Source organism: Pungitius pungitius, chromosome 12 (assembly GCF_949316345.1).
Source record: "Pungitius pungitius chromosome 12, fPunPun2.1, whole genome shotgun sequence".
Taxonomy (NCBI): Eukaryota; Metazoa; Chordata; class Actinopteri; order Perciformes; family Gasterosteidae; genus Pungitius; species Pungitius pungitius.
The window spans coordinates 3,546,899-3,570,557 of NC_084911.1; the positions used below are offsets into that span (position 1 = coordinate 3,546,899).

The window sequence follows — 23,659 nt, forward strand, 5'->3', positions numbered from 1 at the left end:
ATAAAAGCAAGGACAAGAGAAGACATGAAAGGGACCCATGTAGGAGAGGTTTAAAGATTCACGGTCAAATGACTTAAACTCAACGCTTGGTCCTGGAGATGGTTCTGTAATCGTTAGGGTTAGGGTAAGGTGTTAGGGCTGTAGCCTCTGGCTCTGTGGCACAAAAAAAGCGGCACTAACATTTTTGGAGCTGAAAATGAAAGCAGTGAAGTTTCAGTTGAAGGTGACTAAAGGCAGACACGAACGACTCAAACGAAGCAGAGGAGCAGAAAATGAAACCCGATCGACAAGGCGAGAACGGTCAGGGTCACAGCAGAATGCGTGGGTGGGAAACAGACTTTAGCAATGAAACGGAGGTGGATAACTGAGACGAGCCTCAACAAAAGCCTCGTCTGTGTTTCGCAGCACCGGAGGAAGCACCGAGAGCCTCGGATGGCGTCCACAAAGAAAAGGGGAATGGAGAGATGCAGCTCGATGCACCACATCTTTATTTGTGCATTGCATCGCGGCTTCTCTCGCTGCCGTGGTCGGCTGTGACCTCAGGACGGGGCGAAGCCGGTCCCGGGAGTGGGGGGGACCCGAGGGAGAGCACATCTGGCTCATCCCTGGCTGCGGACCAGGAGGAGGCGTCGGCTCTGTCCACCAATCAACGTGTGCGCGTCTTGTTCCTGCTGTTGACACGAGACCCAACGGGGGGGCCCCCTCCCCGTCCCTCCATAAGCCATGAATAATCCATGACCTCAGAGGCAGAGGGCCACTATGACAACTTTTCAATAAAACAAACTGTCAAAACAAGACCCTGGTGTTTTTCATGCACCTGACAGCAGGTGGGGGGGGGGGGGGGGGTTACTGCACAGCAGCATTCCCGGTTATTTTAATCCACGGTGTGAAGTTGTCTTCTACTGTATTCTTAACTTCATTTTGACGATTTGTGAGTGTAAGCGTGTAAGCTCATGCAACTATTGTGAATTTAACCACAGTGAATATTTCACATGGGGTCACATGAGGTCACTCGTGCTATGAAATATATTTCCTTCCACAAAATCAAGACATTTGGAAAAAAATATATATTAAAGTAGTTTCCATAACTATTTCTAACTTGTAACTCACAGAGCTGCAGAAATGAGTCTTAAAGCTTAGAAATAAGAAAATTCCGATCAGTTGTCTGAAAGTCGATGTAATTTTTTTAATGAATTGCTGATTAAATGTCAGAAAGGATCAATGCTGCAAATGAACTGAAGAGCGTTTATCCAATGAAAGAAAAGCACAGAAGGACTTTCTCGAAGAAAAGGATATTTAGGATATCAATGTGTTTTTAGTTTTCTATCTTGAAGGACCTTCACCAGAGGACATGATGGAGCTTGGAAATGTGAAAGGCGACAAAAGGCCTCCCTGAAATCTAGCCTGAGAAATTAGGCAGCAAACGACAACATCTTTCATTTACAACCAACAAACCGTCAGCCATCTGTGCTCTGGAGTCACTGCTTCTAAAACAGAGACTCTAGAGGTTTCAGGGGGGGGGTTGGGTTCACATACCAACTCCTTATAGCACACTTAATGAGCAACCTCCAACGTGGGTGTGTGTGTGTACGATTCCCCCCCCCCCCCCCCCCCCCCATGCAATTCTTCATCCCGTTTCCCACCTTGTCACCCGGTGTGCAGAGACACTCATCCTGTCGGGGCGTAACCACGATTCTCTGTTCTATTTAGGTGAGAAGAGGGACCGCATCGCGACGACTGCGCGGAAAACGAATAAAGTCAAAAATATTCATTTGATTCAGATATTCAGCAAAAAAATAAGCCGGTATAATAAAATGACGTTTTAACGCCTCCACGTGGTCAAATAACTTACATTGTTAAGGAGTGAAAGCTAATTGGTTTTGACCACAATGAACAAATATTATGTATGCATAGTATTATGACTATTTAGACAGAGCAGGGACTATACATGTATCAGGGGTTATGCTTTTTGCCCAGTGTGATGTGGTTCAAACACCACGTTGAATGTTAATCATGCTTTTAGCTACTGGCCCATAGCCGGTTAGCTCAGAGATGTTAATACATCCACCACAGGACGTGGCTTAACAGCACACAGCTAAATGACTGTGTTTATTATTATTATTACTAAAGCAGCATGTGCTTTAGGCCCTTTACATTAAGGACCGCTAGCTACCCGCCCCATGCTAACAGTGTTTTTGCCGAGCTGGCAGGAAGCCGGCGCAACTGGAAATGTGGTCCTGAAAAGATCTAAAAACTAAGTCAGCTCGGGCTTGTACTGGGAAATGGATTTCATCAAGGAAATGAAATCAAGTGTGCATTTTTATATAATCTGATTTTAGACATTTTCGATCCAAGATGGCCGCAGCGACATTAGCAAAAAGGCACATCTTGTCTTTTTGTGTTTTTATCCTCTTCCAGGCAGGGATGCTCGCGTTCCAAAGCACTTTGAATAAAAATGTTACATTTGCTACAATGTTACACACATTTTAAAGTGACAAAAGCTCAAAACACAATGAAGGTATCTGCAGTCGTGGAGGACGAGGAGCGTGCCATCTAATTTGTCTAAAGGGTTTGAGGAGATTACGACTGATCTTCCTGTAACGACGTGCAAACCCGCTTAATTACTGTTTGGTGTGAAGATTAAATAATCCATTCATGTGCAAATGGGGAAAAAGAAGCCCATGTCACTTTAATTAACACTGGAGACTACATTGAAGATCATCATTACGCTAATGGACAACAGCCATCTCAGTGTTCGAGATATAATCCGCCTTTAATTAATTGTCGTTTCCAAGGCGCGCAGCGACGCCATAAGTGACCCTCGCGTCGCCTTCGTTGTGCTAATGAAGGAGATGTTTTCTGCCGCAACAGGAATGCAGAGGAAGCAGGAAAAAAAAGGTATATGCCGCCACTAACTCATCCCCCGGAGAGACGGGAGGAGAGGACACAGGAGGTGATAAGAGTTCTCTGGAGAATAAAGGACAGCGGCATGAAATGGTGCTTTGGCACCGCAGGATAAGTGGCCTCCCAACATTTTAAGCACATTGAAATCTGCAGTATCCTTCAATAAAACTCATTTACTCAGTTCTGACCTTTGCTGCTGTAACCTCTGTCTGGGCGTTCCTTTCAGGGCAAGTAGCTTTGTCAGGAAAATGTTAATAAGTTGGGCTCCGTGGGTTTGCCTGTGTGCGGAATATACAGTAGGATGACGCCATTGGACAGTACAGCTTTTCCGCACAATTAGGGTCCCTCGGTGACAGGAGTGGAGACAGTGGACTAATGAGCCAGAAAAAGGCCTCCAGTGGGGCCCAGTGGGGCACACGTAGCATGGAGGTAATGTAGATGAGACTATGAGCGTCATCGACGTGGTCACATGCCGTCGCGTTCCTCTGCACCAGGTGACTCCTACCGCCGGCTCACTGCGAAGGGCCGGGCTTAATCAGATCCCTCAGGAGAACCTGCAGGAGAACCCGCAGGAGAACCCAGGCTGGAGCCCACCGCTGCATGTCAGTCATGTGACGTCTTTAACACCAATGGGAACGGGAGAACACGGGCTTCTTTGCCAAACTTAACAAGAGACGGCACTATTGGTCAGTGAATTGATTGAATTGAGCAATTTAAAAAAAAAATGTTTTAAGTAAAGGTAAAAAATGTCTAATTCTTCGCCTCTCAAATGTGAATGTAGGTTATTTTATTCTCATATTTTATGATTCTTCCAGCAGAGACGTTGAATGATGAAGATTTATTTGTCTAAATAATCAATTAATCAATACAGATAAATGTAAAAATAATCCTTTGCATTAGTCGGCCCAATATATGTACATTTTAGTTTAATTTTTATCACCGTGTTGCCAACTGTCAGAACTTGATGTTTGCACTCTTATTTTTGCAGATTTTGATGAAAACAGTTTTTCAGGTTTGTTTTGTCGTGCGATCTCACGCCTGCACACGCTGATGGCTGCTGGGGATGCAAATGGGTGTTTTTGGAGCATCAGATAAGACAGCTGCTGAGGATATTGAATGTAATAAATACTCAACATTAAGGTGCTTGGATGCGTCGCAGTGTCAGACGGATAAAAATGACGGGGGCGAGTGACGCTATTAGTACTGAAACTAATACAGAAGGTAAATCCTAAAAAAAGCCTGATAAAATGTTTGTGGGCTTAAATTATTACGAACATTACGTCAGAGTTACTGCACTAATCCTCCGAGGTCCTTGACGTCGAGTTCTGCGATGCTCTGCATGTCGCACCATTAAAAATGTGGCCGCTCATGATCCCGTGTGTGATATCGGCACAGTGCTGGTTTACCATAATCCCGGGACATTTACTCTGGCCAGGTTCTAATCCAAGGTCACTTTGTCAGCCGGCGTTGCATAATGCTCACTTTTCGGGGGTAATAAGAGATTAAAGTCGCAGGAAGGTCTTGGTTCGCTCGGTGTGGGATTGGTCTCAAGTAGAATATGACCAACACAAGATGGTGCATCAGGCAAAATGAATCCATTAATTGCAAATTGGAAGACTAAGGAATAGAAACACATCTTGGTAATGATTTTCTCTCCGAGTGAAACCACAGAGGCCCGCCATGAAAAAAAAGATCAAACAACAAAAAAATAGACAAAGTTAACAGGGGGAATAGAAACAGGAGACATCATTAAAGAATATTGGATGTGGATACAAATGCAGTGCTTGTAGGAAAAGAGAACGCACAACATAACAAACTCTTTTAGGGCTCTCGGGGAAAGCGGATTCCTCTCGCATGTTAAAACAAACACACACACACACACACACACACACACACACACACACACACACACACATCTGCATTTTGTGCCTTCCTCCCCCTGCATCATCCTCATCCTTCAGCTCAGCGTTCGTGTGTACGATGCAACATGCTTGTTACCCCCCCGGCTTCCATTCGGTGTTATTTTAATAATAAATTGTTTTGTGGGGCGACTCCGTTCCATCAATCCCATATTTATGAACAAACATGTCAGCGACAGGCGGACAGCGCCTTGCAGTGAGCTCAGAATCTACTGAAACGAGCGGCTCGGCTGGGGTGACTCATATTGGATCGTTCCCCGCCGAAAGTTATGGGATGCAAATATACATTTTTATATATTTATTTATAGTTTTATTCCTTGGGGCTCCTCGGATTCTTCTCACCGTGGTTTCAGTACAACTGAATCCCACAAACAAACCCACACAACGGGCTCACGAGGAGGGAAAACAACGTTTAGATAATAGAGATCCTCATCTGTGACGTACGGCCCGCCCACACACACACACACACACACACACACACACGAGGGACAAACCCTTCACATCCACACAAATGGTAGCGCACAAACCAAACAATGGTGTTAACAAACACTTCATCAATTCAGACCACCTGAAAAGGTGTGTTCATTTTCTCCTGCAATGGGAGCTGAGCTTTAACAAATGAAAGTGCTTTTGCAGACGAGGGGGAGTCGGTGCGTCGCCCACAAAGTGGACCCGCACACAAAAGGAGATTTTCGGAGGACAAACGCACAAAGAGGGAAACAGGGTCACAAACATCATTTGTTCCACAACAAGCGAATTGTGTTGTTGTAGCTCTGGAAGCACGGCTCACCGTCGCACACGTGGCAGTGATCCGCTCCGCGTTCTGATGAGGCTACAGATAAATTAAATGGTCTAATCTCTTGGACTATAGGTGTGTGTGTGTGTGTGTGTGAGAGAGGCTTCGTTGGGAATGTTGACATAATCCCCTTTCAGAGTCATCTCTTGTCATTTAGCCTTTCGACTGATTGACTTGATGACGAAAGCTATAAAGCTTAAAACTTGCCAAAAGTGTGTCACAGACTGGATGAGAGAGAGCAGGCCATCCGTCCTGGTGAATTGTCCTCGCTGCCGGGGTTAGAGAGTGTACGCATGTCCTGTGTGTGTGTGTGTGTGTGTGTGTGTGTGTGTGTGTGTGGAGCACCAGTGTTCGGCATTCTCACCCTAATACGCTGAACTGAAGAAGCAGCTTTTTTTTTTTTTTGCACCTTAGGGCGTCCCTGGAAGTGACATGGTTAAATCATCGGGAGGTGATCACAAGACCGTAACCACATGTAACTGCATTTTTGTTTATTTCAATGATTTAAAAAATAGGTTCAGGTTCAAAATGACACAAACACGCCGCGGCTATAAAAACAATCATTGTGACAAGAAGCCTCTGATATCAACGTCCACACCACAACCGATCATCCCCATCCAGATGAATCATTACCCCACGTGAACTAGGGTTTTTTTTGTTGAGATCCACCTCTTCGCCTCTTCACACTCACACGCACTGTTCTTCTGTCACAAAGGGCTCTGATGCCACATCATCCGCAAGGCCCCCCCCCCCTGAACGGAGGGAGCTTTCATCTGCGAGTCCCTCGGCGGCTCAGTTCTTCTTTCTCAGCGCTTCACTCTCTGGTTTCGCGGTGGAAGCATAAAATATGCATCAATGGGGAAAGGAAAAAAAAAAACACATTACTGACAACATCCTCATCTCATTTGGACTTTGATCAGGACCAAGAGGCTTTAGTCTCTTTCTAATGCTGTACTCTAGCATTATATGTGGAATCACACACACACACACACACACACACACACACACACATACCCATGTACATATAAGTAGGAACAGGATAAATCAACCACTGTACTATTCCTCCCATTGAGCAGTTGTACATGTTGAATGTATTCAAAGACATCATGGCTGGGGCTTCTGGATATTAAATGTATGATCACATAGCATTTTAATTTATAAACAAGTCTCTTTGGTGTAAAAAGTGAATCTAAAAACGTCTTCTTCTAAAGCCGTGATCACTTTACAGGCGGCGTGCTCACACTGTACATTGACTGAACGACCCAACGACCCCCCCGATGACGTAAGCATCAGCCTCCGATCTCATTAGAGAGGCCTCAGTGGATCCTTCACGAATCTGGGATTCAACACAAACCCCCGGCTTCCAATCTTCACCCGTCCCTCCAAACCCGCAAATAAACGACCTCTTTATGTCCGTCGCCCGCTGCTCACGTGACTCGCCTCTAACGGCGCATGGAGTATCGGGACCAATCATCCCCCAGCGGGCCCGGCGGCATGGAGCTCCGCGCTGGCCCCGTTAGCTGCTATTGATTAGCGCAAAAACCCAGCCATTCGACAAACACGTCAAGACCACACTCAATGTTTAATGCGCATTGAGGGATGGATATTTGTTTTTTTGTTGGGGGGCACAGCAGCTCACATGGCGATTAACAGCTTTACGGGCTATAGAGCGCAGTAATGAACACGGGGGGGGGAGACGGGGGGGGGGGCGGCTCAAACTAAACGGCGCAATTAACAGGGCCTCGTCGCTCGTGCCCCGCAGGACGTAAATACCACGAGTCGCCTCTGCTCTTGGCCCTTGGCGAGGGATGGATGGTTCAACCCAGAACCCAGTGGGTCGGACTGCAGACAAAGCACAGCGTCAGAGCACATTGGGAACAGGATACAGTGAAGGAAACAGGACTAAACCTGGAGTATTTACAGAAATGATTAAAGGCCCTGACACAAGGCCCTGCTTTTGTCCTCTCTAACACAAAAAAAACCACATTGATCCTGAGTGTTTGATTACCGTGAAGGCATCACGGCACATTTCACACTGCTGACTCACTGTTTTTGTGAGACACTTCGGACAATTTTACAAAATTAGCTTTCGCTTTAAATTAGAAACGGGCAACAGTGGAAACTAAATAATCCATTAGAGCCACGAAAAGTCAACTCGAAAAGAACATTTTGTCCACTTTGATGTGGCAAATTGCAATCTGCCGCTATAATTGCTTTGAGAGAAAAATGTCTTGGGGAAAAAAAAAGCTCACCTTCCTGTTGGCCCGGCAATGCACCCGAACGTGTTGGCACCACGCCGCACGATGTCCCCCCCCCCCCAACATGGCGGCCCGTGGTTATGAAACTGATGTTTTTTGCCCTGACTGCAGCGATCTGAAGCAGTTTAGTGTGTCGCAGCAATATTCGGCCCCCGGTGCTCATCAAACACAACGCCGCGGTCCACAGCCCACCGGACCGAGAAGGTAATTGCGAAACACCACGAGTCGCCTCAGAGCCGCATCTTGCAGCATCGGGGGCGGGACTTCGCAGGCCCCTGGAAAAACTATTCCAACTGAAATTGTGTTTTAGCGGTGAAGCCCCCCCCCTCCCCCCCCCGGGAGCGTGAGAATGAGGTTCTGCACATATCCAGCACTCACCTCAGGCAAAAGACGGTAATGAATTTTCATTGCCGCCCTGGCAATGAACACCGTTTTTTTTCAAATTTTCAAATGTGGGATTAAATTGGCAAAGGGGAAAGGGAGCGTCAATGATCACAGGATGGAGGGATCAAAAGATCACAGGCTTGAGTCGGCTGACGTAACCTTTATAAGCGGCAGGCGGGCGCGTTATGACAGGTGTTCCTTTAGCGAGTAATTGCAATTAACACCACAACGCCCCCCCCCCCCATGTGCCTCCGATCAGCAGGAGACAGAGAAGCCCTTTTCTCGGCTTAAGTACAAGGCCTCGGCTTCTCTAGTGGCACCTTTTTCCCTGCTGAATAATGCCGACTCATCCCGGGAACCTTTGATTTGATGAGAGGAAGCGCTTGATCCCCGACTGAGTGACATCTCGATTGCAGCAGACACAACGCTGATCGCATGGGAGCAAGAGGCGGAACAAAGGGCTGTCAACACGTGACACGCGTTAGGGAACAGCCAGAATGTATATCGTGCGTCGTTACGCGTCGCTCAGGAGAGCCTAAATCAAAATGACCATTTTAATGTCAGAAGGACTCATTGGGCTCTAGTTTGGTCCACAGGTCAACCTCCTCTTTCTCCCTCTTGCACGTACTTTAAATAATACGACAAAGCGTAAAGGATGCGTTCCAGCTTCGACTTAGACTGCCCTAAATCAAGGAAATGTTTTAAGCAAATTCTATGAATCCTTTTCAATTACTAAGTTGTATGTTGAACTGTTTTGTGATTAAAACAGCAGTCGCACCCACTCTGTGTGGGAACCGCACGTTAAAATGTTTCACCGCTGCATGCTGGGAAATGCTCATTAACAAATGGTGATACAATTGTCGCATCGCAGCCTCCTTGGTGGACATTGCCGGTCACGGATAAAATGTTTATGTTCAAGGTTGTAGCTGGTTTATCGCAGTAAGAAAATAATGTTGACGGGAAAGCAATTGAGGGAATTGTCACGTCACTCGATGCACTTGTTGTCGTTCTCCATGATAAAATCCGATGAATTTTCCACATCGCGTTGTCTCCCGGTTCAGACTGCACACACTGAGAAAGACACAAACAACAACAGATGCAAAACTCGGCAGGATGCCTCCTTTAATCATACGACATCTAACAATAGAAACATATGCGCCTCCTCCACATATGGTGACTGCACCCCCCCCCCCCTTCTTCCCTCCACACACACACGCTATTCATTCACTCATTCATTTGCTTGCTGCTTGTTCACATCGGTGTTGTTGTGGCAACAGAATAAAATGTTTTGATATAACATTTAAGCATCTTAAGTGGATATGACCATCGGGCCACTTAAACTACCTCAGCATGGTTCTAAAAAGGCAGAGGAAGCTCATCATTAGGTCACCCCAGAGTCTGCTAAAACAGCTACGAAAAGAGACAGGGTCAGAGGAACACGCTCATTTTCTACCACTAGACTAAAATCTACCATGTCAGGATACTTGTTTTTCATTTACAAGGTCACCCCTCACCGCTCTTCAGAATATGGGATGTTTAAAAGCCAGATTTAATGTGTTTTAATGAACTTGTAACCTCGAGAGCTCTCCCTAACATCAGAGTAGTAAAATAAACCGGTTCTTTAACAGGCTGTGGATGTGTGGCCTCCACACTTAACTGTGCATCGCCTCACATGAAGAGGATGCTGCTGCTCTACCAGATAATAACAGGCTCTTTAGACCTTTTTTTTTTAAGCACTGGCAATTTTGTCCGACCGTCTCGAACACATAACAAGGTAACGCAATGGGGACCCTCCAACTGCAGTAAAGTAATATTTAGGTATTTTCAGCGGTTCGAAATAGGTTTCTAAAAACCTCTGAATTCGTTGAACCGTCCACTGTGTTAATGATCCACGGAGCAAAAGACGTGCACTTTATTTCAGCACAGCATGGACGCGGCAACGCCAAAGCAACTGGCACAAATTGGCTCTCACACTCATCCACGCGGGCTTAACCGATCACAGCCGAGAGATCCCCCCCCCCCACCCCCACCACCCCCCCCGGTCCTGAGCCTGAGCCTGAGCCAGTGTTGAAGGCAATTACAACCACAATGCCTTCACACCACACAGGAGGCACACCGACAGAGGGTGGAGTTGGGGGGGAGGGGGGTGAAAAGCCTCCATCGCTGACACTGTCAGCTCCGGGCGACTCCAATGAGGGGGAGATTGTTCATTTCAATATTCAAACACGGAGCTGAAGAGCAACAAACGCGGCGAGCACACCAGCCGATAGCCGCCGCCGCCGCGCTGACAGGTGACGACTTTCCCCTCGGGGGGGGGCACATATACAATAGGCCGACCTGTCACGGCCCGTATTTCATTTCTTCACCATCACACCGCCCCCCCCAACCCCCCCGAATAAAGAAACGTTCACTGAAGCAGACCTGTCCCTGCTATGGGGCGCCGTTTGTAAAATGTTGCACGTTCTAAAATCCTAAGAGCAGTTTTGGTACATTTAGCGTTATCATATGAAAAAAAGCACGACAATATACATGTCACTTTTTCAAACATTTAGAGAGAAATACATTTTCCAAGGATACTGTTTGACAGTAACAAAGTAAATAAATAATATAAATGTTTCATCTAAATGTAAATGTTAAATGTTGTCGTTGTGCTAAGCTAAGCTAAGTAGCTGCTAGCTGTAGCATTTACCAGAGGTGGGACAAAGTCATTGTTATGCAAGTCAAAAGTAAGTCTCAAGTCGTTGCCCTCGAGTCAAGTCGAGTCAAAGATGAGGCAAGTCCCAAGTCGAGTCAAAAGTCAAAGCCAACAAGTCGAGTCCAAAGTCTTACCATTTTAGTTTCGAGTCATTTCAAGTCCTCTTATTATAGTCGAGTTGCAAGTCTTTGTACGTTTTTTCGAGTAGAGTCTGAAGTCATCAAATTCATGACTCGAGTCTGACTCGAGTCCAAGTCACATGACTCGAGTCCACACCTCTGGCATTTACAGGGAGATGCATCAGTGGTATTTTCTCAACTGTAGGCAAAAAATTGCTGCTTTAACTTTTTAGCAACACAGGCCACACCTGAACCGTCTCTGAGCCAAATCATGGCTTAAAATAGCACACATTGAACCTTACATGGTCTTTATCGACATAAACAGCCACATGGCGTCCCGTTCTTCGTAACCAGAGCCAAAGGGAGTCACGGCAGCGAGCGCCAGTTTGGACCAATCCGCTTCTCTTCATCCGCCAACGGCTTTAACGTCCTGCAGTCCGACCCAAAATAATAATTAACTCGCTGTCAGCAAGAGAATAAGTATCCCCAAATGCTGAGAAGAGTTTATTTTAATTTATACAGCGCACAGAAGCACGTAGTTGGAAGGAGACAGAAGTCCCAAGCAGAAGGAGAGTGGTGCGGTGCCAGCATGCATCGGGGGATCGCTCATGGGCCCGGCTTACAGTAACTACCTCGTAATGTTGGCCGGAGGAGGGAGAGCCGCGGATAGCGGTGCCAGGAAACATTTCCCACACACAGCTTGGCTGCGTTTCATCTGCTCGTGTTCTCTGCTTCGCTGCATCTGTAAAGGATCGTCTGAAACAACGAGAGAAACCAGCATTCCTGTCTAAAAAAAACCCCCTGATGTCCTGTGTTGAAAGAATAGGCCAGTGTGTCAGTAAATAGAGGCTTGCACACACCAGGTCTGTGTCTAGTCAAACTATCAGTAAGCGAGCAGAGATATAACCTTTTGACTCTTAATACATTAAGTTATTCAAAAGGACGCAGCTATGCAGAAAGGCAAAATACTGTTTGGTTCAAGCTTCTCAGTTCCACAGATCTGCTTTTTTTTTCATGTGATGTATTAATAAACTGAAAGGCTTACGGTTTGCTGAGGGATGTGAGTTTGAGACCTCCCCTTGAGTCCCGACAACAATGTTTTCTGATATTTCATGGGCTGAACGATTAATTGAGATAATCATTTGCAGATTAATAATATTAGAAGCAGCCTTTTTATTAAAACATAGGAAAAGAACGGCTGCAAATATTCACACTTAAGGGTTTACATTTTGCACTTTGGTGTGAAAAGGAATAAGAAAGAAACCTCATTTAACTGATCTCACCTGATTAATCAGCTATTTTTGTTCAGCTCTGATGAACGGGTGAAAAAATCTGCATAAGGTGGGGTGACGGTATGAAGGCAACCAAACACTGCATACTCCTCTACAGAGTGTGAATGGGTGAAAAGGGACGAGCAGACGAGATGGCAGCCGGTCCCGAGAGGAGCTCGACAAAATCGACATGGGCCTTGAACGTTTTCACATGGTGGAAGCGGGGAGGATTTCTGAAGAAAAAAAAAAAACGCGAGGGTGAGGCTCGCCAAGGAATACGAGCAAAGATGGACGCCTTAAAAGCGGCCCTTCACAGTGGCCTGACGGAAACATTGGTGACCCCCACGGGCTACGCGTGGCCTCGGTAACATCGGACCAGAGCCACCGCTGAGCGAGATGGACCACAGGCAGGAGGAAGGTGGTGCTCATCAACGATAACACCCGCGGTAACGACCAGTCTCTCTTCTCGTCATTACGCGGCAGTGTGAGGTAATTAATTTGGCCCTTTTCGTGGCAGAAACTTTAAGTGATCGTAGCAGGAAAACCGCAGATTGCATTAATGGAGCCTCTGCTCTCCATTCGATTTGTCAGTCAGCAACCAAACTGAAGCCAAATGGATTGGAGCCCTCATTAACTTTATTAATTACACTTGTGGTTTTCCTACGATGTTAAAATATCTGCCATTACAAGGGCTCGGGGTTTGCAACAAATTAATTTTATTTACCGCTAATTGATGAATGACTTGTAACGGAGTCTGTGGCGCACTAAAATAATGAGCCGCGGTCAAAGTGTGAAGAAACGCAAACATAATCTTGTTATGATTCATGGCGCTTAGTTACGTTTCCTTGGAAACATGTAGTTTGCATGAGACTAATTTTCACCAAAAAACAATCAACACTAATGAATGTAATTTATTAGCGTAACCCGTCAGAAACGTGCGTTTTGTGGTTTCATGAGCGTGTCGATTTACATGCATTGGATATTTGAGGACCCGCCTCCTTGACTGATTAATTGTGAGTGAGAGAAATGGAAATGTCCAGCATGGCAGTCAGGGAGGCCAAGCAAACACCAGAGATATACAGCAGAAAAACAAGAGATGATTTCAGTAGAGCCTTGACAGTTATTTGCAAATGAGGGCAATGCTCAGAAATTGGCCTAAATTGGAGCGAGATAGATTGATGGTCTCTCTGGTAACGGAGAAAATCAATGTTAGAAGATATGGGAGCTATGAAGCATCAGAGATAAATAGATGTGACTGTATCTATTTGTTTGTGGACATATTAATCAGACCCCGGCACGCTAGCAGACCGACATCACGTCAGAAAACGAATTTCAGTCCACGTGAGATTAGTCGAGTAGACAGGCCCACAACTCAGGTGGAGGCGGCATTGAGCACGCACTACTTCTCCCGCTAACACAAAGGGCTCGACTCAAACGCCACTTTCACACAACACAACCCTGGACAAAGTGTCTCTTACGATAGTCCAGTGCTTTCCATGGAAAGGTCAGGTTTGAAACAAGGAAGCAAGCGAACCGCAGTGAGCGGGAGTGCGACATAACATCTGAACAAAGGCCCCCGGTGGAATGAAATAGTTTGATCAGGACACGTCGGGTTTCACTATGTTTCTACCCATGGCCCCTTAAGAATGTTGGTATTTTGAGAAAGCCTGGGTAATTATTTAGAGAAAAACTAAAATAAAAAACACCCTCAAAAGAGCAGCCCCTTGTTGACGATCTCCACGCCCGCCTCTGGTGTTTCTGGAAAGATTATTCACCACCACGTGTCTATTCCCAGGGAAGGCCGGGGCGTTTGTATCCGTAGCAACTCGCAGACTATTTTAGCAGCACGTCCTCCTCTGTGAAGCATTAAGACATCTAGTGTTTGTTCAACATTTTAAATCGACTGCTTCCCCAGACTCCAACAACAACACCACCACCACTCACCCCGCGCTTTATGAGGCAGATTAAAGAGACGGAGCAGCTTCTCCGTCTTTTGGGTGTGGAGTAAATCTTCGGGCTGGTTTCTTTCGGAGACAAATGCTGTTCTAATGTTTGAGATCTGCAGTACTTTCGAAGGGACAGAGACGCGTTAAACCCACAAAATTCATCTCATAAAAAGAGGTGCAGAATACATTTGTCATAACCAGAAAGGATTGAATGTCCATCTAGCTGAGGGAGGGAGGGAGGGAGGAGGGAGGGGGTGAGGAGCTGGGTACCTGTGCTGTGTGAGGACAGAGTTCATGTAAACTACTGCGACCAAGAGCATCCCCCACCACCAGGTTCCAGTTGGTTTCATGTGAAATAGTCGAAGGGAAAATTCAAAAACATAAGTAATAACTTATAAAAATAATAATAAAATGTCAAAGCGCAATATTTAGACATTTAGCCATCGCAATAACTCCCCAACATGAATTACTGCCCCGATGCGACAGAGACAGGTTCTGAGCGGATCAGCACGGTTTCTGATGAGTCAAGGATACATAATGTAACCATAAATCATCCCAACACCCGTCCCTCCTTCTCAAGGTTGAGTCAGGTCAATCCATTACAGGTGATGCCTTATTTAGGAGGACTTACTAAGTGTTGTTGTTTCCTGTGTAATGCAGCTTTTTTTTTTTTTTCCAACCCTGTGAAAGGCAGTAAAATAATTTGGCCTTAAATCACATCAGTGCTCAGGGAACAAGGTGTTTTAAAGTAAATTCGGTGTATCAGGAGGAAGAGGCGCTGCTATTCATCTGGATAATGTGCGTCTTGGGAGGTCATTAGAGCAAGACGGGCGATACAGTAAATAAACTTTTGGCTAAGTCACTGCGCTTTTTCATTGTAACGACCCCGACATCACCAGCAGGAAGCCGGGCTCCGGTTCAAATCAATCCCAAAGAAAACTAAATCCACCCGACTTCCAGAGTTATGTTGGGTTAAGCATCAACACCACACGCGTTTGAAAAGAAACACTGGGAAATTCAATCAAGATTGAGCTGAAAGCCTCTGATAAGTTTATGGAAATTAAAGTTTTATGTAAATCAGCTGTCGGCCTGGCACCGTGCCAGATCGCAAGGGGCCGCTCGCTGTACTGCATTTAAAGTAGCAGCCTCAGAAGAGTCCAAAAAAAAAAAAAAAAGCAACCCTACATGAAATCTAGAGTGCACAAAGCACATTTTAACAGATGTCACCTACTCGCTATTGCAGTAAAGTGATTAATAACTAAGCTTTAGAAATACTTCCAATGCTGCTTCTGCAGTCATCAAATTCCAGTAGAACGGAACAAACACAATCAGGATCCATTTTAATACTTGGGATAAATTCTTTATTTAAACAATTATCTCTTTCTCTTAAAACACCAGAGAACGTGTGGAAGTGTAGCCGCGTGTGAAGAGCACGACGCAGATCTGAGAGCAGTTAAGTCACAGAGGACACTGACACCTGGTGGAGAAAAGAAGCAGCAGCAGCAGCTGCTATCTGGGGAGACGCCGCGCGCATCGCAGAGATACTTTAAATGTAGATCCGTTCATCTCAGACCAAAACCGCCGTTTGTGACGCGCCGCGTTTTGCGTTCATCAATCCAGCAGATGCACAGCAAATGGAACCACAAACGCACATATTCAACATCGGCATTGAAGAAGTTCTGTTAAGCACGAATATTACTAAAAACAAAACCAAAAGTCAGTCATCCTATGGACGGGACACTCCGTTCGGTCGGGTCGACGTCTCTTTAAGGGAGTGTAAGGCTCCCTCTGGTCGGAGGCATAAGGCACGGTCGGAGTAGGATGTCAGCGGAGTCGCCTCGCTGCGGTTTCATCATCAACATCTGGCGGGCAGATGCTACCTTGAGACGGTGGAGCTGGCGTGCGATTGGCTGGAGGACGTGGTGGCAGCACTGAGCTGGGAGAAGCCGCTGTGACTCGACCCCAGACTGGTCATGGATCCCCTGGGATTAACAGAACAAAACAAAAAAAATTGTTTTTTTTTTTTGCAGGAGTACAGGGACGAGACGAGAGAGAACAACAGCAAAGGAAACGGACCTGAAGTCGTGGGAGGCCAGCACCTCGGTGTAGTACATAATCTTGCACTTGTGGGAGGAGACCTGCAGCGAGGCCAGCACGTCGTCCACTCCGGGCAGACTGGAGGCGGAGCACGCCGGCGAGCTGTGGAAGCGCCACTGGAGGACGTAGAAGCCGGGCCAGCGCGTCACGTGGGAGCCCTGTTTGAACAGAGCATCGAGTTCAGCCGATGGGAGACTCTCGCTTCCCTTTTGAGGCGGCGGGGAGCAGACGGCGGGAGAGTGACCTCTCTGACCTGTACGCTCTCGCCCTCCCTGCAGGTGAGGGCTTTCTCCACCATGCTGTAGTCCTGGCCCAGCACCCAGTTCCTGTCGATCACCTGGGCGTTGGCGGCGCCCGGGGACGCCAGGCCGTGGGCGCCCAGAGTGTCTTTCTTAAGGGGCTGCGGGGCCCTTTTGGAGTGGTACAGGTGGAAGATGACGTCTCCTTTGGACACATCGAAGTCCCAGGTGATGACGGAGGAGGCCTCGTTGATCTCGATCAGCATCTGGTCGTTGGGGGGAAAACGGCACAAAAGAAGGCAGAATAATAAAGACCAGTTCTGTTTACTGAGATATGTAACCAGCAGGCGGCATCCTAATCAACAAAACATAATCCATGCACTCGTCTACAATAACTATTTAACGGTAGAACCGGCTCTTTGCTACGTGTGCGGATTTAAAAGAGCTGCGGTTGTACCTCATACGGGGCTCCCTTGAAAATACTGGCACTCTTGTAGATGGAGTCTGTCAGCAGGCGGTTTTCCTCACTCTCCAGCTCCTCTGCTGTCCTGTACAGAGATTTGGGAACCAACCCCCCTTCAGGGATGTCACACTGCAGAGAAAGAGAAGCAGATGAACCACATGGATTTCTTGGCTCGTTGGTGAATAGAGTTGAAAGGGAAGTTCGACGAATACGACACACCAAGAAGCCCAACACCTCAAAATCAGGAGCAAAAGTCCTGGTTCCCGTCAGCGTTTAATTAAAAAGGCTAAAACTCACCATGCAGTCGCCTCCCAGGAAGTCAGGGATGATTTCTTTGTCAATATAGTCCACTAACCCTCCTGGACCTTGGTAGTCGTTTCCGGCATAAACAAGGAACTTCTTGCGGGTGTTCTCATCAATCAGGGGGCTGACCTGGAAACAGGAGAATATTTGAACTAGTCGGGTTTAAGAAAGGAACGGCGTCTGCATGTGCACTTTATATTAATTAAAAAAAACATTATAATAACTGTACTAATAACTATGTTAGCTTCTCTGATTTAAAGAGCAATATCTTCATCTGCAACGTGCAGCTTCGTCGGTTCTTGGTCCCAAACAAATGGGCGCTCACATGAATAATGCAGTGCAGACATCATTCTCACCAGGGTCCAGAGCACTGGAAACACTCGGGGCGCCCTCAGGATGAGCAGGCGGCCCAGCGTCTCTGGGTAGTTGGCCTCCACCACCTCGATGATTCTCAGCAGGGCCTTGACACCTGGCCTCCACAGGTGGCGCATGTTGAGCCCCTCCAGGTCCACCAGGCAGGTCCAGCAGCTGATGGGGCGCCCGAAGACCCTGGTGTTCTCCTCGCACTGCCTCAGCCCCTCCTCGTTGATGGACAGGACCTGCGTCACATTCAAGCCGCAGCGTTGATCGCCAGCGTTCGACGCGCACGTTGGGGCTCGAGTCCGGTGAGAGTTCTCAAGTCACCTGTCTCAGCAGTCCCTCTTCCCCTGAGGCGCGCACCAGGCCCTTCGTGTCCATCTGTCCAAGGCGCAGGACATACAGAGGACGGCCGTCTGAAACACACAGATCAATAGTCAGGATGAGTCACGAGGGTGCTTCCTGTGCCCCACCTGAACCTGGCGGCTCAGCAGAGCAATGACTCATTTCCAGAAGACGGCGCTCAGCCGTGTCAGTCAATAATTAACAGGCCAATTCAACCCATCAGGACTTTGAGAAATACAGAAAGCTAAATATCCTGAGGAAGAGGGGGGAGTGGTGGCCGGGGGCATCCCGCCGGTACCTCTGTCGTGGTGGTGCCAGCCTCCGGTGTAATGGTCCTGAAGCAGTTGTGGCCGCTGCCACGTGTCCAACAGGAAATCCACCTGGTGTTGCTTCCTCCAGGTGAGCGACTGGCACAAGAACTCTCTGGCCTTGTCCAGGTTGAAGTCTCTGGCCCTCAGGAAGCGCAGCACGTGCTGATCCTTTGGAATCTGTACAGCAACAACACTCTGATGAACGGCTTTTTAAAAATCACTAACTAATGATCGTTTCTTGATCTTTCAGCCAACGGAGGCCCGTGTGCAGCACTGGTGTTCATGTGACCTTGCCCTTGTGGGTTTCCTGGAGCCACTGGCGCAGTCGGATGAGACAGCTCTCCTGCAGAGGTGTCAAGTCACCAAGGTAACGTCTGATGTAATCAGCATCCAGTTTGTCTGCAGGCCACGACACACGTAAAGATTAGCACACATTGCAGGAATCGGAGACCCTACAAACCACCTACTCGCTACTAGAAGTAGAGAACAGGTCACGTTGGTTCTGAAAGCTTTGCCCGGTATTCTGTTTCTTTGACATTGATCAAAGACATAAAGCAAGTCGAGGGAGGAAAGAGCAGGAAGTACACATATCTTAAGCATCAGTGAGAGCAGTCACTGACCGTCAGGAGAGCCGGCCACTGGCTCCGGGGGGCCGGCCGGCTCTTTGCTGTCCGGCCCGGTCTCCGCTGCGCTGACCGGGATGGCTCTGGCAGCGGAGCGGGGCGTCGGCTGAAGCCCGGCGGCGCCGGGGTCAACGGGAGGAGTCCAACGAGGTATGTGCGTTACCCCTTCTGCCTCCAGCTCTTTGAGGTAGTACTCGATCATCTCTTTACCCTGCAACAAGAACGAGGACAGACACGCTCAAGGGACCCCGATACCACAGGCACAATCCTGGGATCGTTTACTTTAAGAGTCAAAGATTTAAACCTTTTTAATGCTGCTAGCGTACTGTTTCATGGCTAGCTTCTCCGCCGTGCTCTCGAAGCCGAAGAAGGACTTCATGTCCAGACTAGCCGTCTGCTCGAAGCACGTCCAGTCCTCATTCTCCGGATGAACCTGTACTTGATAATAAAACACCGATGAAGTGACCACATGCGAGTCGCCCTACGTTGACTTTAAGGACACCAGGGTTCAGTGCACGCGGCTCACTGTGAACCCGTGGAGCTCACCGTGTAGTTGCAGCACTCACGGACGACGACCCGGTTGGAGAAGGTCTCGTTGTGGACCTCGATGCGCAGCGTCCGCTCTCTGCGATTCAGGGTGTTCTTTTGCAGGAAGTACAGGTAGTCCACGCCGGCTATCTGCGTGCAGAAACAGTCACTCAGTATCACGCTGTCCGACGTCTGGACAAAACGTCCCTTTTGTTGTTCTTCAAAGGGGGGGGGGGGGGGGGGGGGCGTACCCGTTTGAGAAGCCGCGGGGCCTCGATGTCGATCACGCAGCGCCTCTCAGTGACCAGGGTGGCGCCATCCTTGCTTTGGGTCTCCTTGAGGATCTCGCTGTCCACAAACACCGGGATCAGGTGGGACCTCGGGAACCTCCTCACGTAGGCCTGAGAGCGAGGGGGGAAATATATTTTATATATATGTCCCCTGCTCACGGTTATTTAATAATATCTTTTCTACAGTAGTTTCACAACTAACTAGCAGAGACCTCAAGCCTATTTCAGTCTTTCCTTCTTAGGAAGGAAGCTCTGCATTGTTCAACAGGATAGACACGTTGAAGCAGTTCTCCTGTTTTTGATGATGGGCAGAAAGACAGTTTGTTCTTCCGTCTGTGTGTTGTTAACGGAGAGAAGTGGGTCTCCTTATTTTGCCATTAGTTCAGGTATTTTTGCTTTGTCTGCATTTGCTTCTGTACATCTGTGCGTTCTGTACATGCACATCTTTGCACAACTTTAATGGAGCCTTCTTCTTTTAGGAGTTAGATGAATTCCTTAATTTTGCCTTAAAGAAGTGTCAAGCTTTCGAATGCACGCGCAGCTGATCCCTGTAACTGGCATTCCCTTTAACTTCTCATCTGTTTTTTGAGCACAGGTCTTCTGTACATTCCGTTCCCAGTGAGGGTTCAGGTTCTTGTCCCGCCCACTCCGAGGCCGCTCTCCGATTGGTCGGGGGAGTTGCTTCCAACGGACTCGTTATGTGGTCACTCGTCTTGCCAGGAGAGTGGACCTAGTCTCACAGCGGCTCACTGCACGATCATCTGTCCAGGCCACCTGTAAATATTGATTCAGTAGCCGGGGGGGCGAGAAACCGTCCTTTGGCCTATGTAACTAGAAGCAGTTCATACGGATGAGACCTTTCAAGAGTTACAGAAGGCAAAGACTGCTCAACAAGGTCACCAGGTTTCATACGTGTCCCAACAGGGGGCTGCCAGTGGTCCCATTTTGCTGCATAGGAAAAAAATAAAACCTATACGGATGGTGGAGGGTGAGAATTAATATTGTGTGCATTACACCACAGCAAATCAATCTAAAGTGATAGATGGCTCTACAACGAAGAGGATCAATATGCATTTTTTTTCACGTGGTAGTGTTTCAGCGACACACACACACACACACACGTATACATGCGGTTTGTATTGACATGGCACAGCATTGGAGTTACTAATCAATGAGATGAAGTTCCCCAAAGCCACAAACACATGACTGGGATACGTTTCCCTGGTAGAAGAAGCAGCATCGACTAAAAGCAGACTCGTTGAAATGTTTGACCTTCCTATTCCTCTCAGAACTTTGAGCATAACTGGGTGCATTTTGACTCCAATGTCCCTTTCCGTCCTCATATTCCACGTCGGCTGTGCAGCGGTGCTTTGTTTGTTTCGGGGGGGTGGGGGTTGGGGGGGGGGGGGGGGTGTCGGCCATGCACTCACAGCTCAGTCCATCTCCTAGAAACACAAACCCGGGACCGACGAGCCGCGTGATGAAAGAGACAACGGTGATGTAACTGGTTAAACATTAAGCGCTGTCCAGGACGCAGGTTGTGACATCAGCCGGGGGGGAGGAGGGGGGGGGGGTGACGACAACGTCCAGAGATAAATGACAGACTATACGCACTGGGTTCCCTCCTCTGGGCTGCAAGCGGCGGGACCTTTTCACATGAGCAGTTATTTACCGTTCACAAAGGGCCCATTATGAGATCCTTTTCAATAACGTGCAGTGATGCGTGATGAATGTGGACTTTATGTGAGGGACGCCTGGCTGGAAATGAGGCCTGTGCAGGTGTTCGCTTTGGACGGCTTGGTGAAGGAAATGGAGCCAAAGGAGCGGAGTGTCATCGCAGCTTAAGTCTTCGGCTTAATGTGTAGTGTGGAATCTTGGAAATGCACTTTCAATTTTCACGTTGTCCTACTTTTGCATCACACAGAGACATTTTCCTCTATAGTTTATCATATGACAAGTTTTGATTCAAGGTTTATCAAATTAACGATAGCATGAAAAAAAATTGCAGAAGACTTCTATAATCAAGAGTATTTTTACCAATAACTTTTGCATTGAAAATAGATCTTCATCGACCTGCACATTGATGCATTTACTACAGCACCAGGAGGAAAGAGGGCGGGAGGGGAAACTTCTGGAAGGGTCTACTTTCTCTGACACAACCTACAGCAGCATAACATTTAGTCCACGGAGTTTTCAAATAGAAACAGAAGTTGGTGTGAAAAAAGCGTGGATAATTCTGACATCATAAGAGTCTTTGATGTCACGCTACTCACCGCCATTATCAGCTCAAACGGATGCTTGTAGACCCGGACCGGGGACTGGTATTCCTGCACCATGGCGGCAGGGGCTCCACCGGGATTACGTTAGATAACCGCAAACACTGGATAATGACACAGCGGAAAACATCGTTTGAAAAGCACGGCACTTCCTCGGGTTTATCGATCCGTGTGAACAGGTCAGCTGATCTGTGTGCAGAGGAAGACTTTTCGCGTGGCGCCGTTACGTCACACCCGAGGATACAAAACAAACGCATATCCCTGCGCCTGCTTGTGCGGGTTTGGAGACAAAACGGAAACAAACCACCGGACGAACTTTAACTCACCGCTGTTTTGAAAGCCGCGAGTGTATTGGTGCGTCAACGCGGCTGTCAACTCTCTGCTGTCTGCGTGTCATCCATGGTGTCAGCTGGCGGAGGAAAAGGTAGTTCCCCGCGTCGTGAAAAACAACCAGAAAGAGCACAAAGTGTCGCTGAGGTTCGCCTGTTCGCCTAGAGCGGCTGTTGGCTCCTCCCCTTCCGCTCAAACCGGAAGTCCGCCCGACGCTTCTTCCGCGTGACTGATCGTTTTATTGTGAAGCGTTCGTTACTTTTCTGAAGTAAAATGAGGACTCGTCGCTTATAATTTATATTAGACGCACACTTCCGTTCCTTTCCACTCGTTGTTTAAATAATTAATTTATCTGATCAGAACTTTAAGCTGCCCTCCAGGGACTCTTCATACACGTATGAAGGAAATTAAGAATTTAATGACGTAGATGCCTGACGTTAGACTCACGAAATGTAAACAATGCATTTTAAATATGATATGCAACAATATATATATATATATATATATATATATATATATATATATATATATATATATATATATATGTATATATATATATATATATATATATATATTAGTTTGCTGTCCCTTTTCAGCCTCACATCAGCTGTTGTAGCAGCTGGTTGACACTCCTGAAGCAGCAGCATCTGCAAGGGGGTGAGATTTAAAGCTTCTGGTTCTGGCAGCCCACAAAAAAAAGGTACTAGAGTCCAGCAGGGGACACACCGTGAGAGGGGGAAGTGGAGTTCACATAAGCTCTTATTCCAAATCAGCCGCAGGCACAACGAAAAATATCGTCAGCAACCGTCTCCGCTTTATTCAGGATAAATAATTGAGCACCACCAGTGGTGCAAGTGATTTACAACGGGCCCCGGGGCGCAAAGACAAACCCATCAAATCCCTCGTCACGGGACACAGAGATGACACATCATCATAATTATCACAGACGGTTCTCACACGGCGTTTGGACCTTAACCAATGAAAATGAGGAATGTTCTGGAATTTGTAGATATCCCACAAAATCAATTCGGAGATAATCCACGTGAACAAGAACCAGACGGTATAAAAGCAGTGAAGGACCCACACAGGGTGGGCGGCAGCAGAGGGGGATGAGTCAAACAGGAGCTGATCTTCAGGGGATCTTTGTCTGTGTCGCTTGTGATTTGTTGTCACATAAGCAGTTCTGCTTAAAAAGAGTAACCCGC

General features: G+C 47.3%; 1 protein-coding gene across 1 annotated transcript; it reads right to left on the reverse strand.

Annotated features, from left to right (window-relative positions):
- Positions 1-16,103: 16,103 nt before the first annotated feature.
- On the reverse strand, positions 16,104-22,660 carry LOC119220829 (SEC14-like protein 1). Its single transcript, XM_037477094.2, has 15 exons — positions 22,451-22,660; positions 22,122-22,228; positions 19,810-19,959; positions 19,577-19,708; positions 19,335-19,463; positions 19,028-19,241; positions 18,697-18,806; positions 18,395-18,584; positions 18,079-18,167; positions 17,751-17,993; positions 17,389-17,523; positions 17,086-17,220; positions 16,643-16,894; positions 16,369-16,547; positions 16,104-16,274 (listed from the first exon to the last, which is right to left on the reverse strand). Exons 2-15 carry the CDS (start codon positions 22,182-22,184, stop codon positions 16,169-16,171), a joined length of 2,127 nt encoding a protein of 708 aa, XP_037332991.1. The 5' UTR covers positions 22,185-22,228; positions 22,451-22,660; the 3' UTR covers positions 16,104-16,168.
- Between the last annotated feature and the right edge of the window lie 999 nt (positions 22,661-23,659).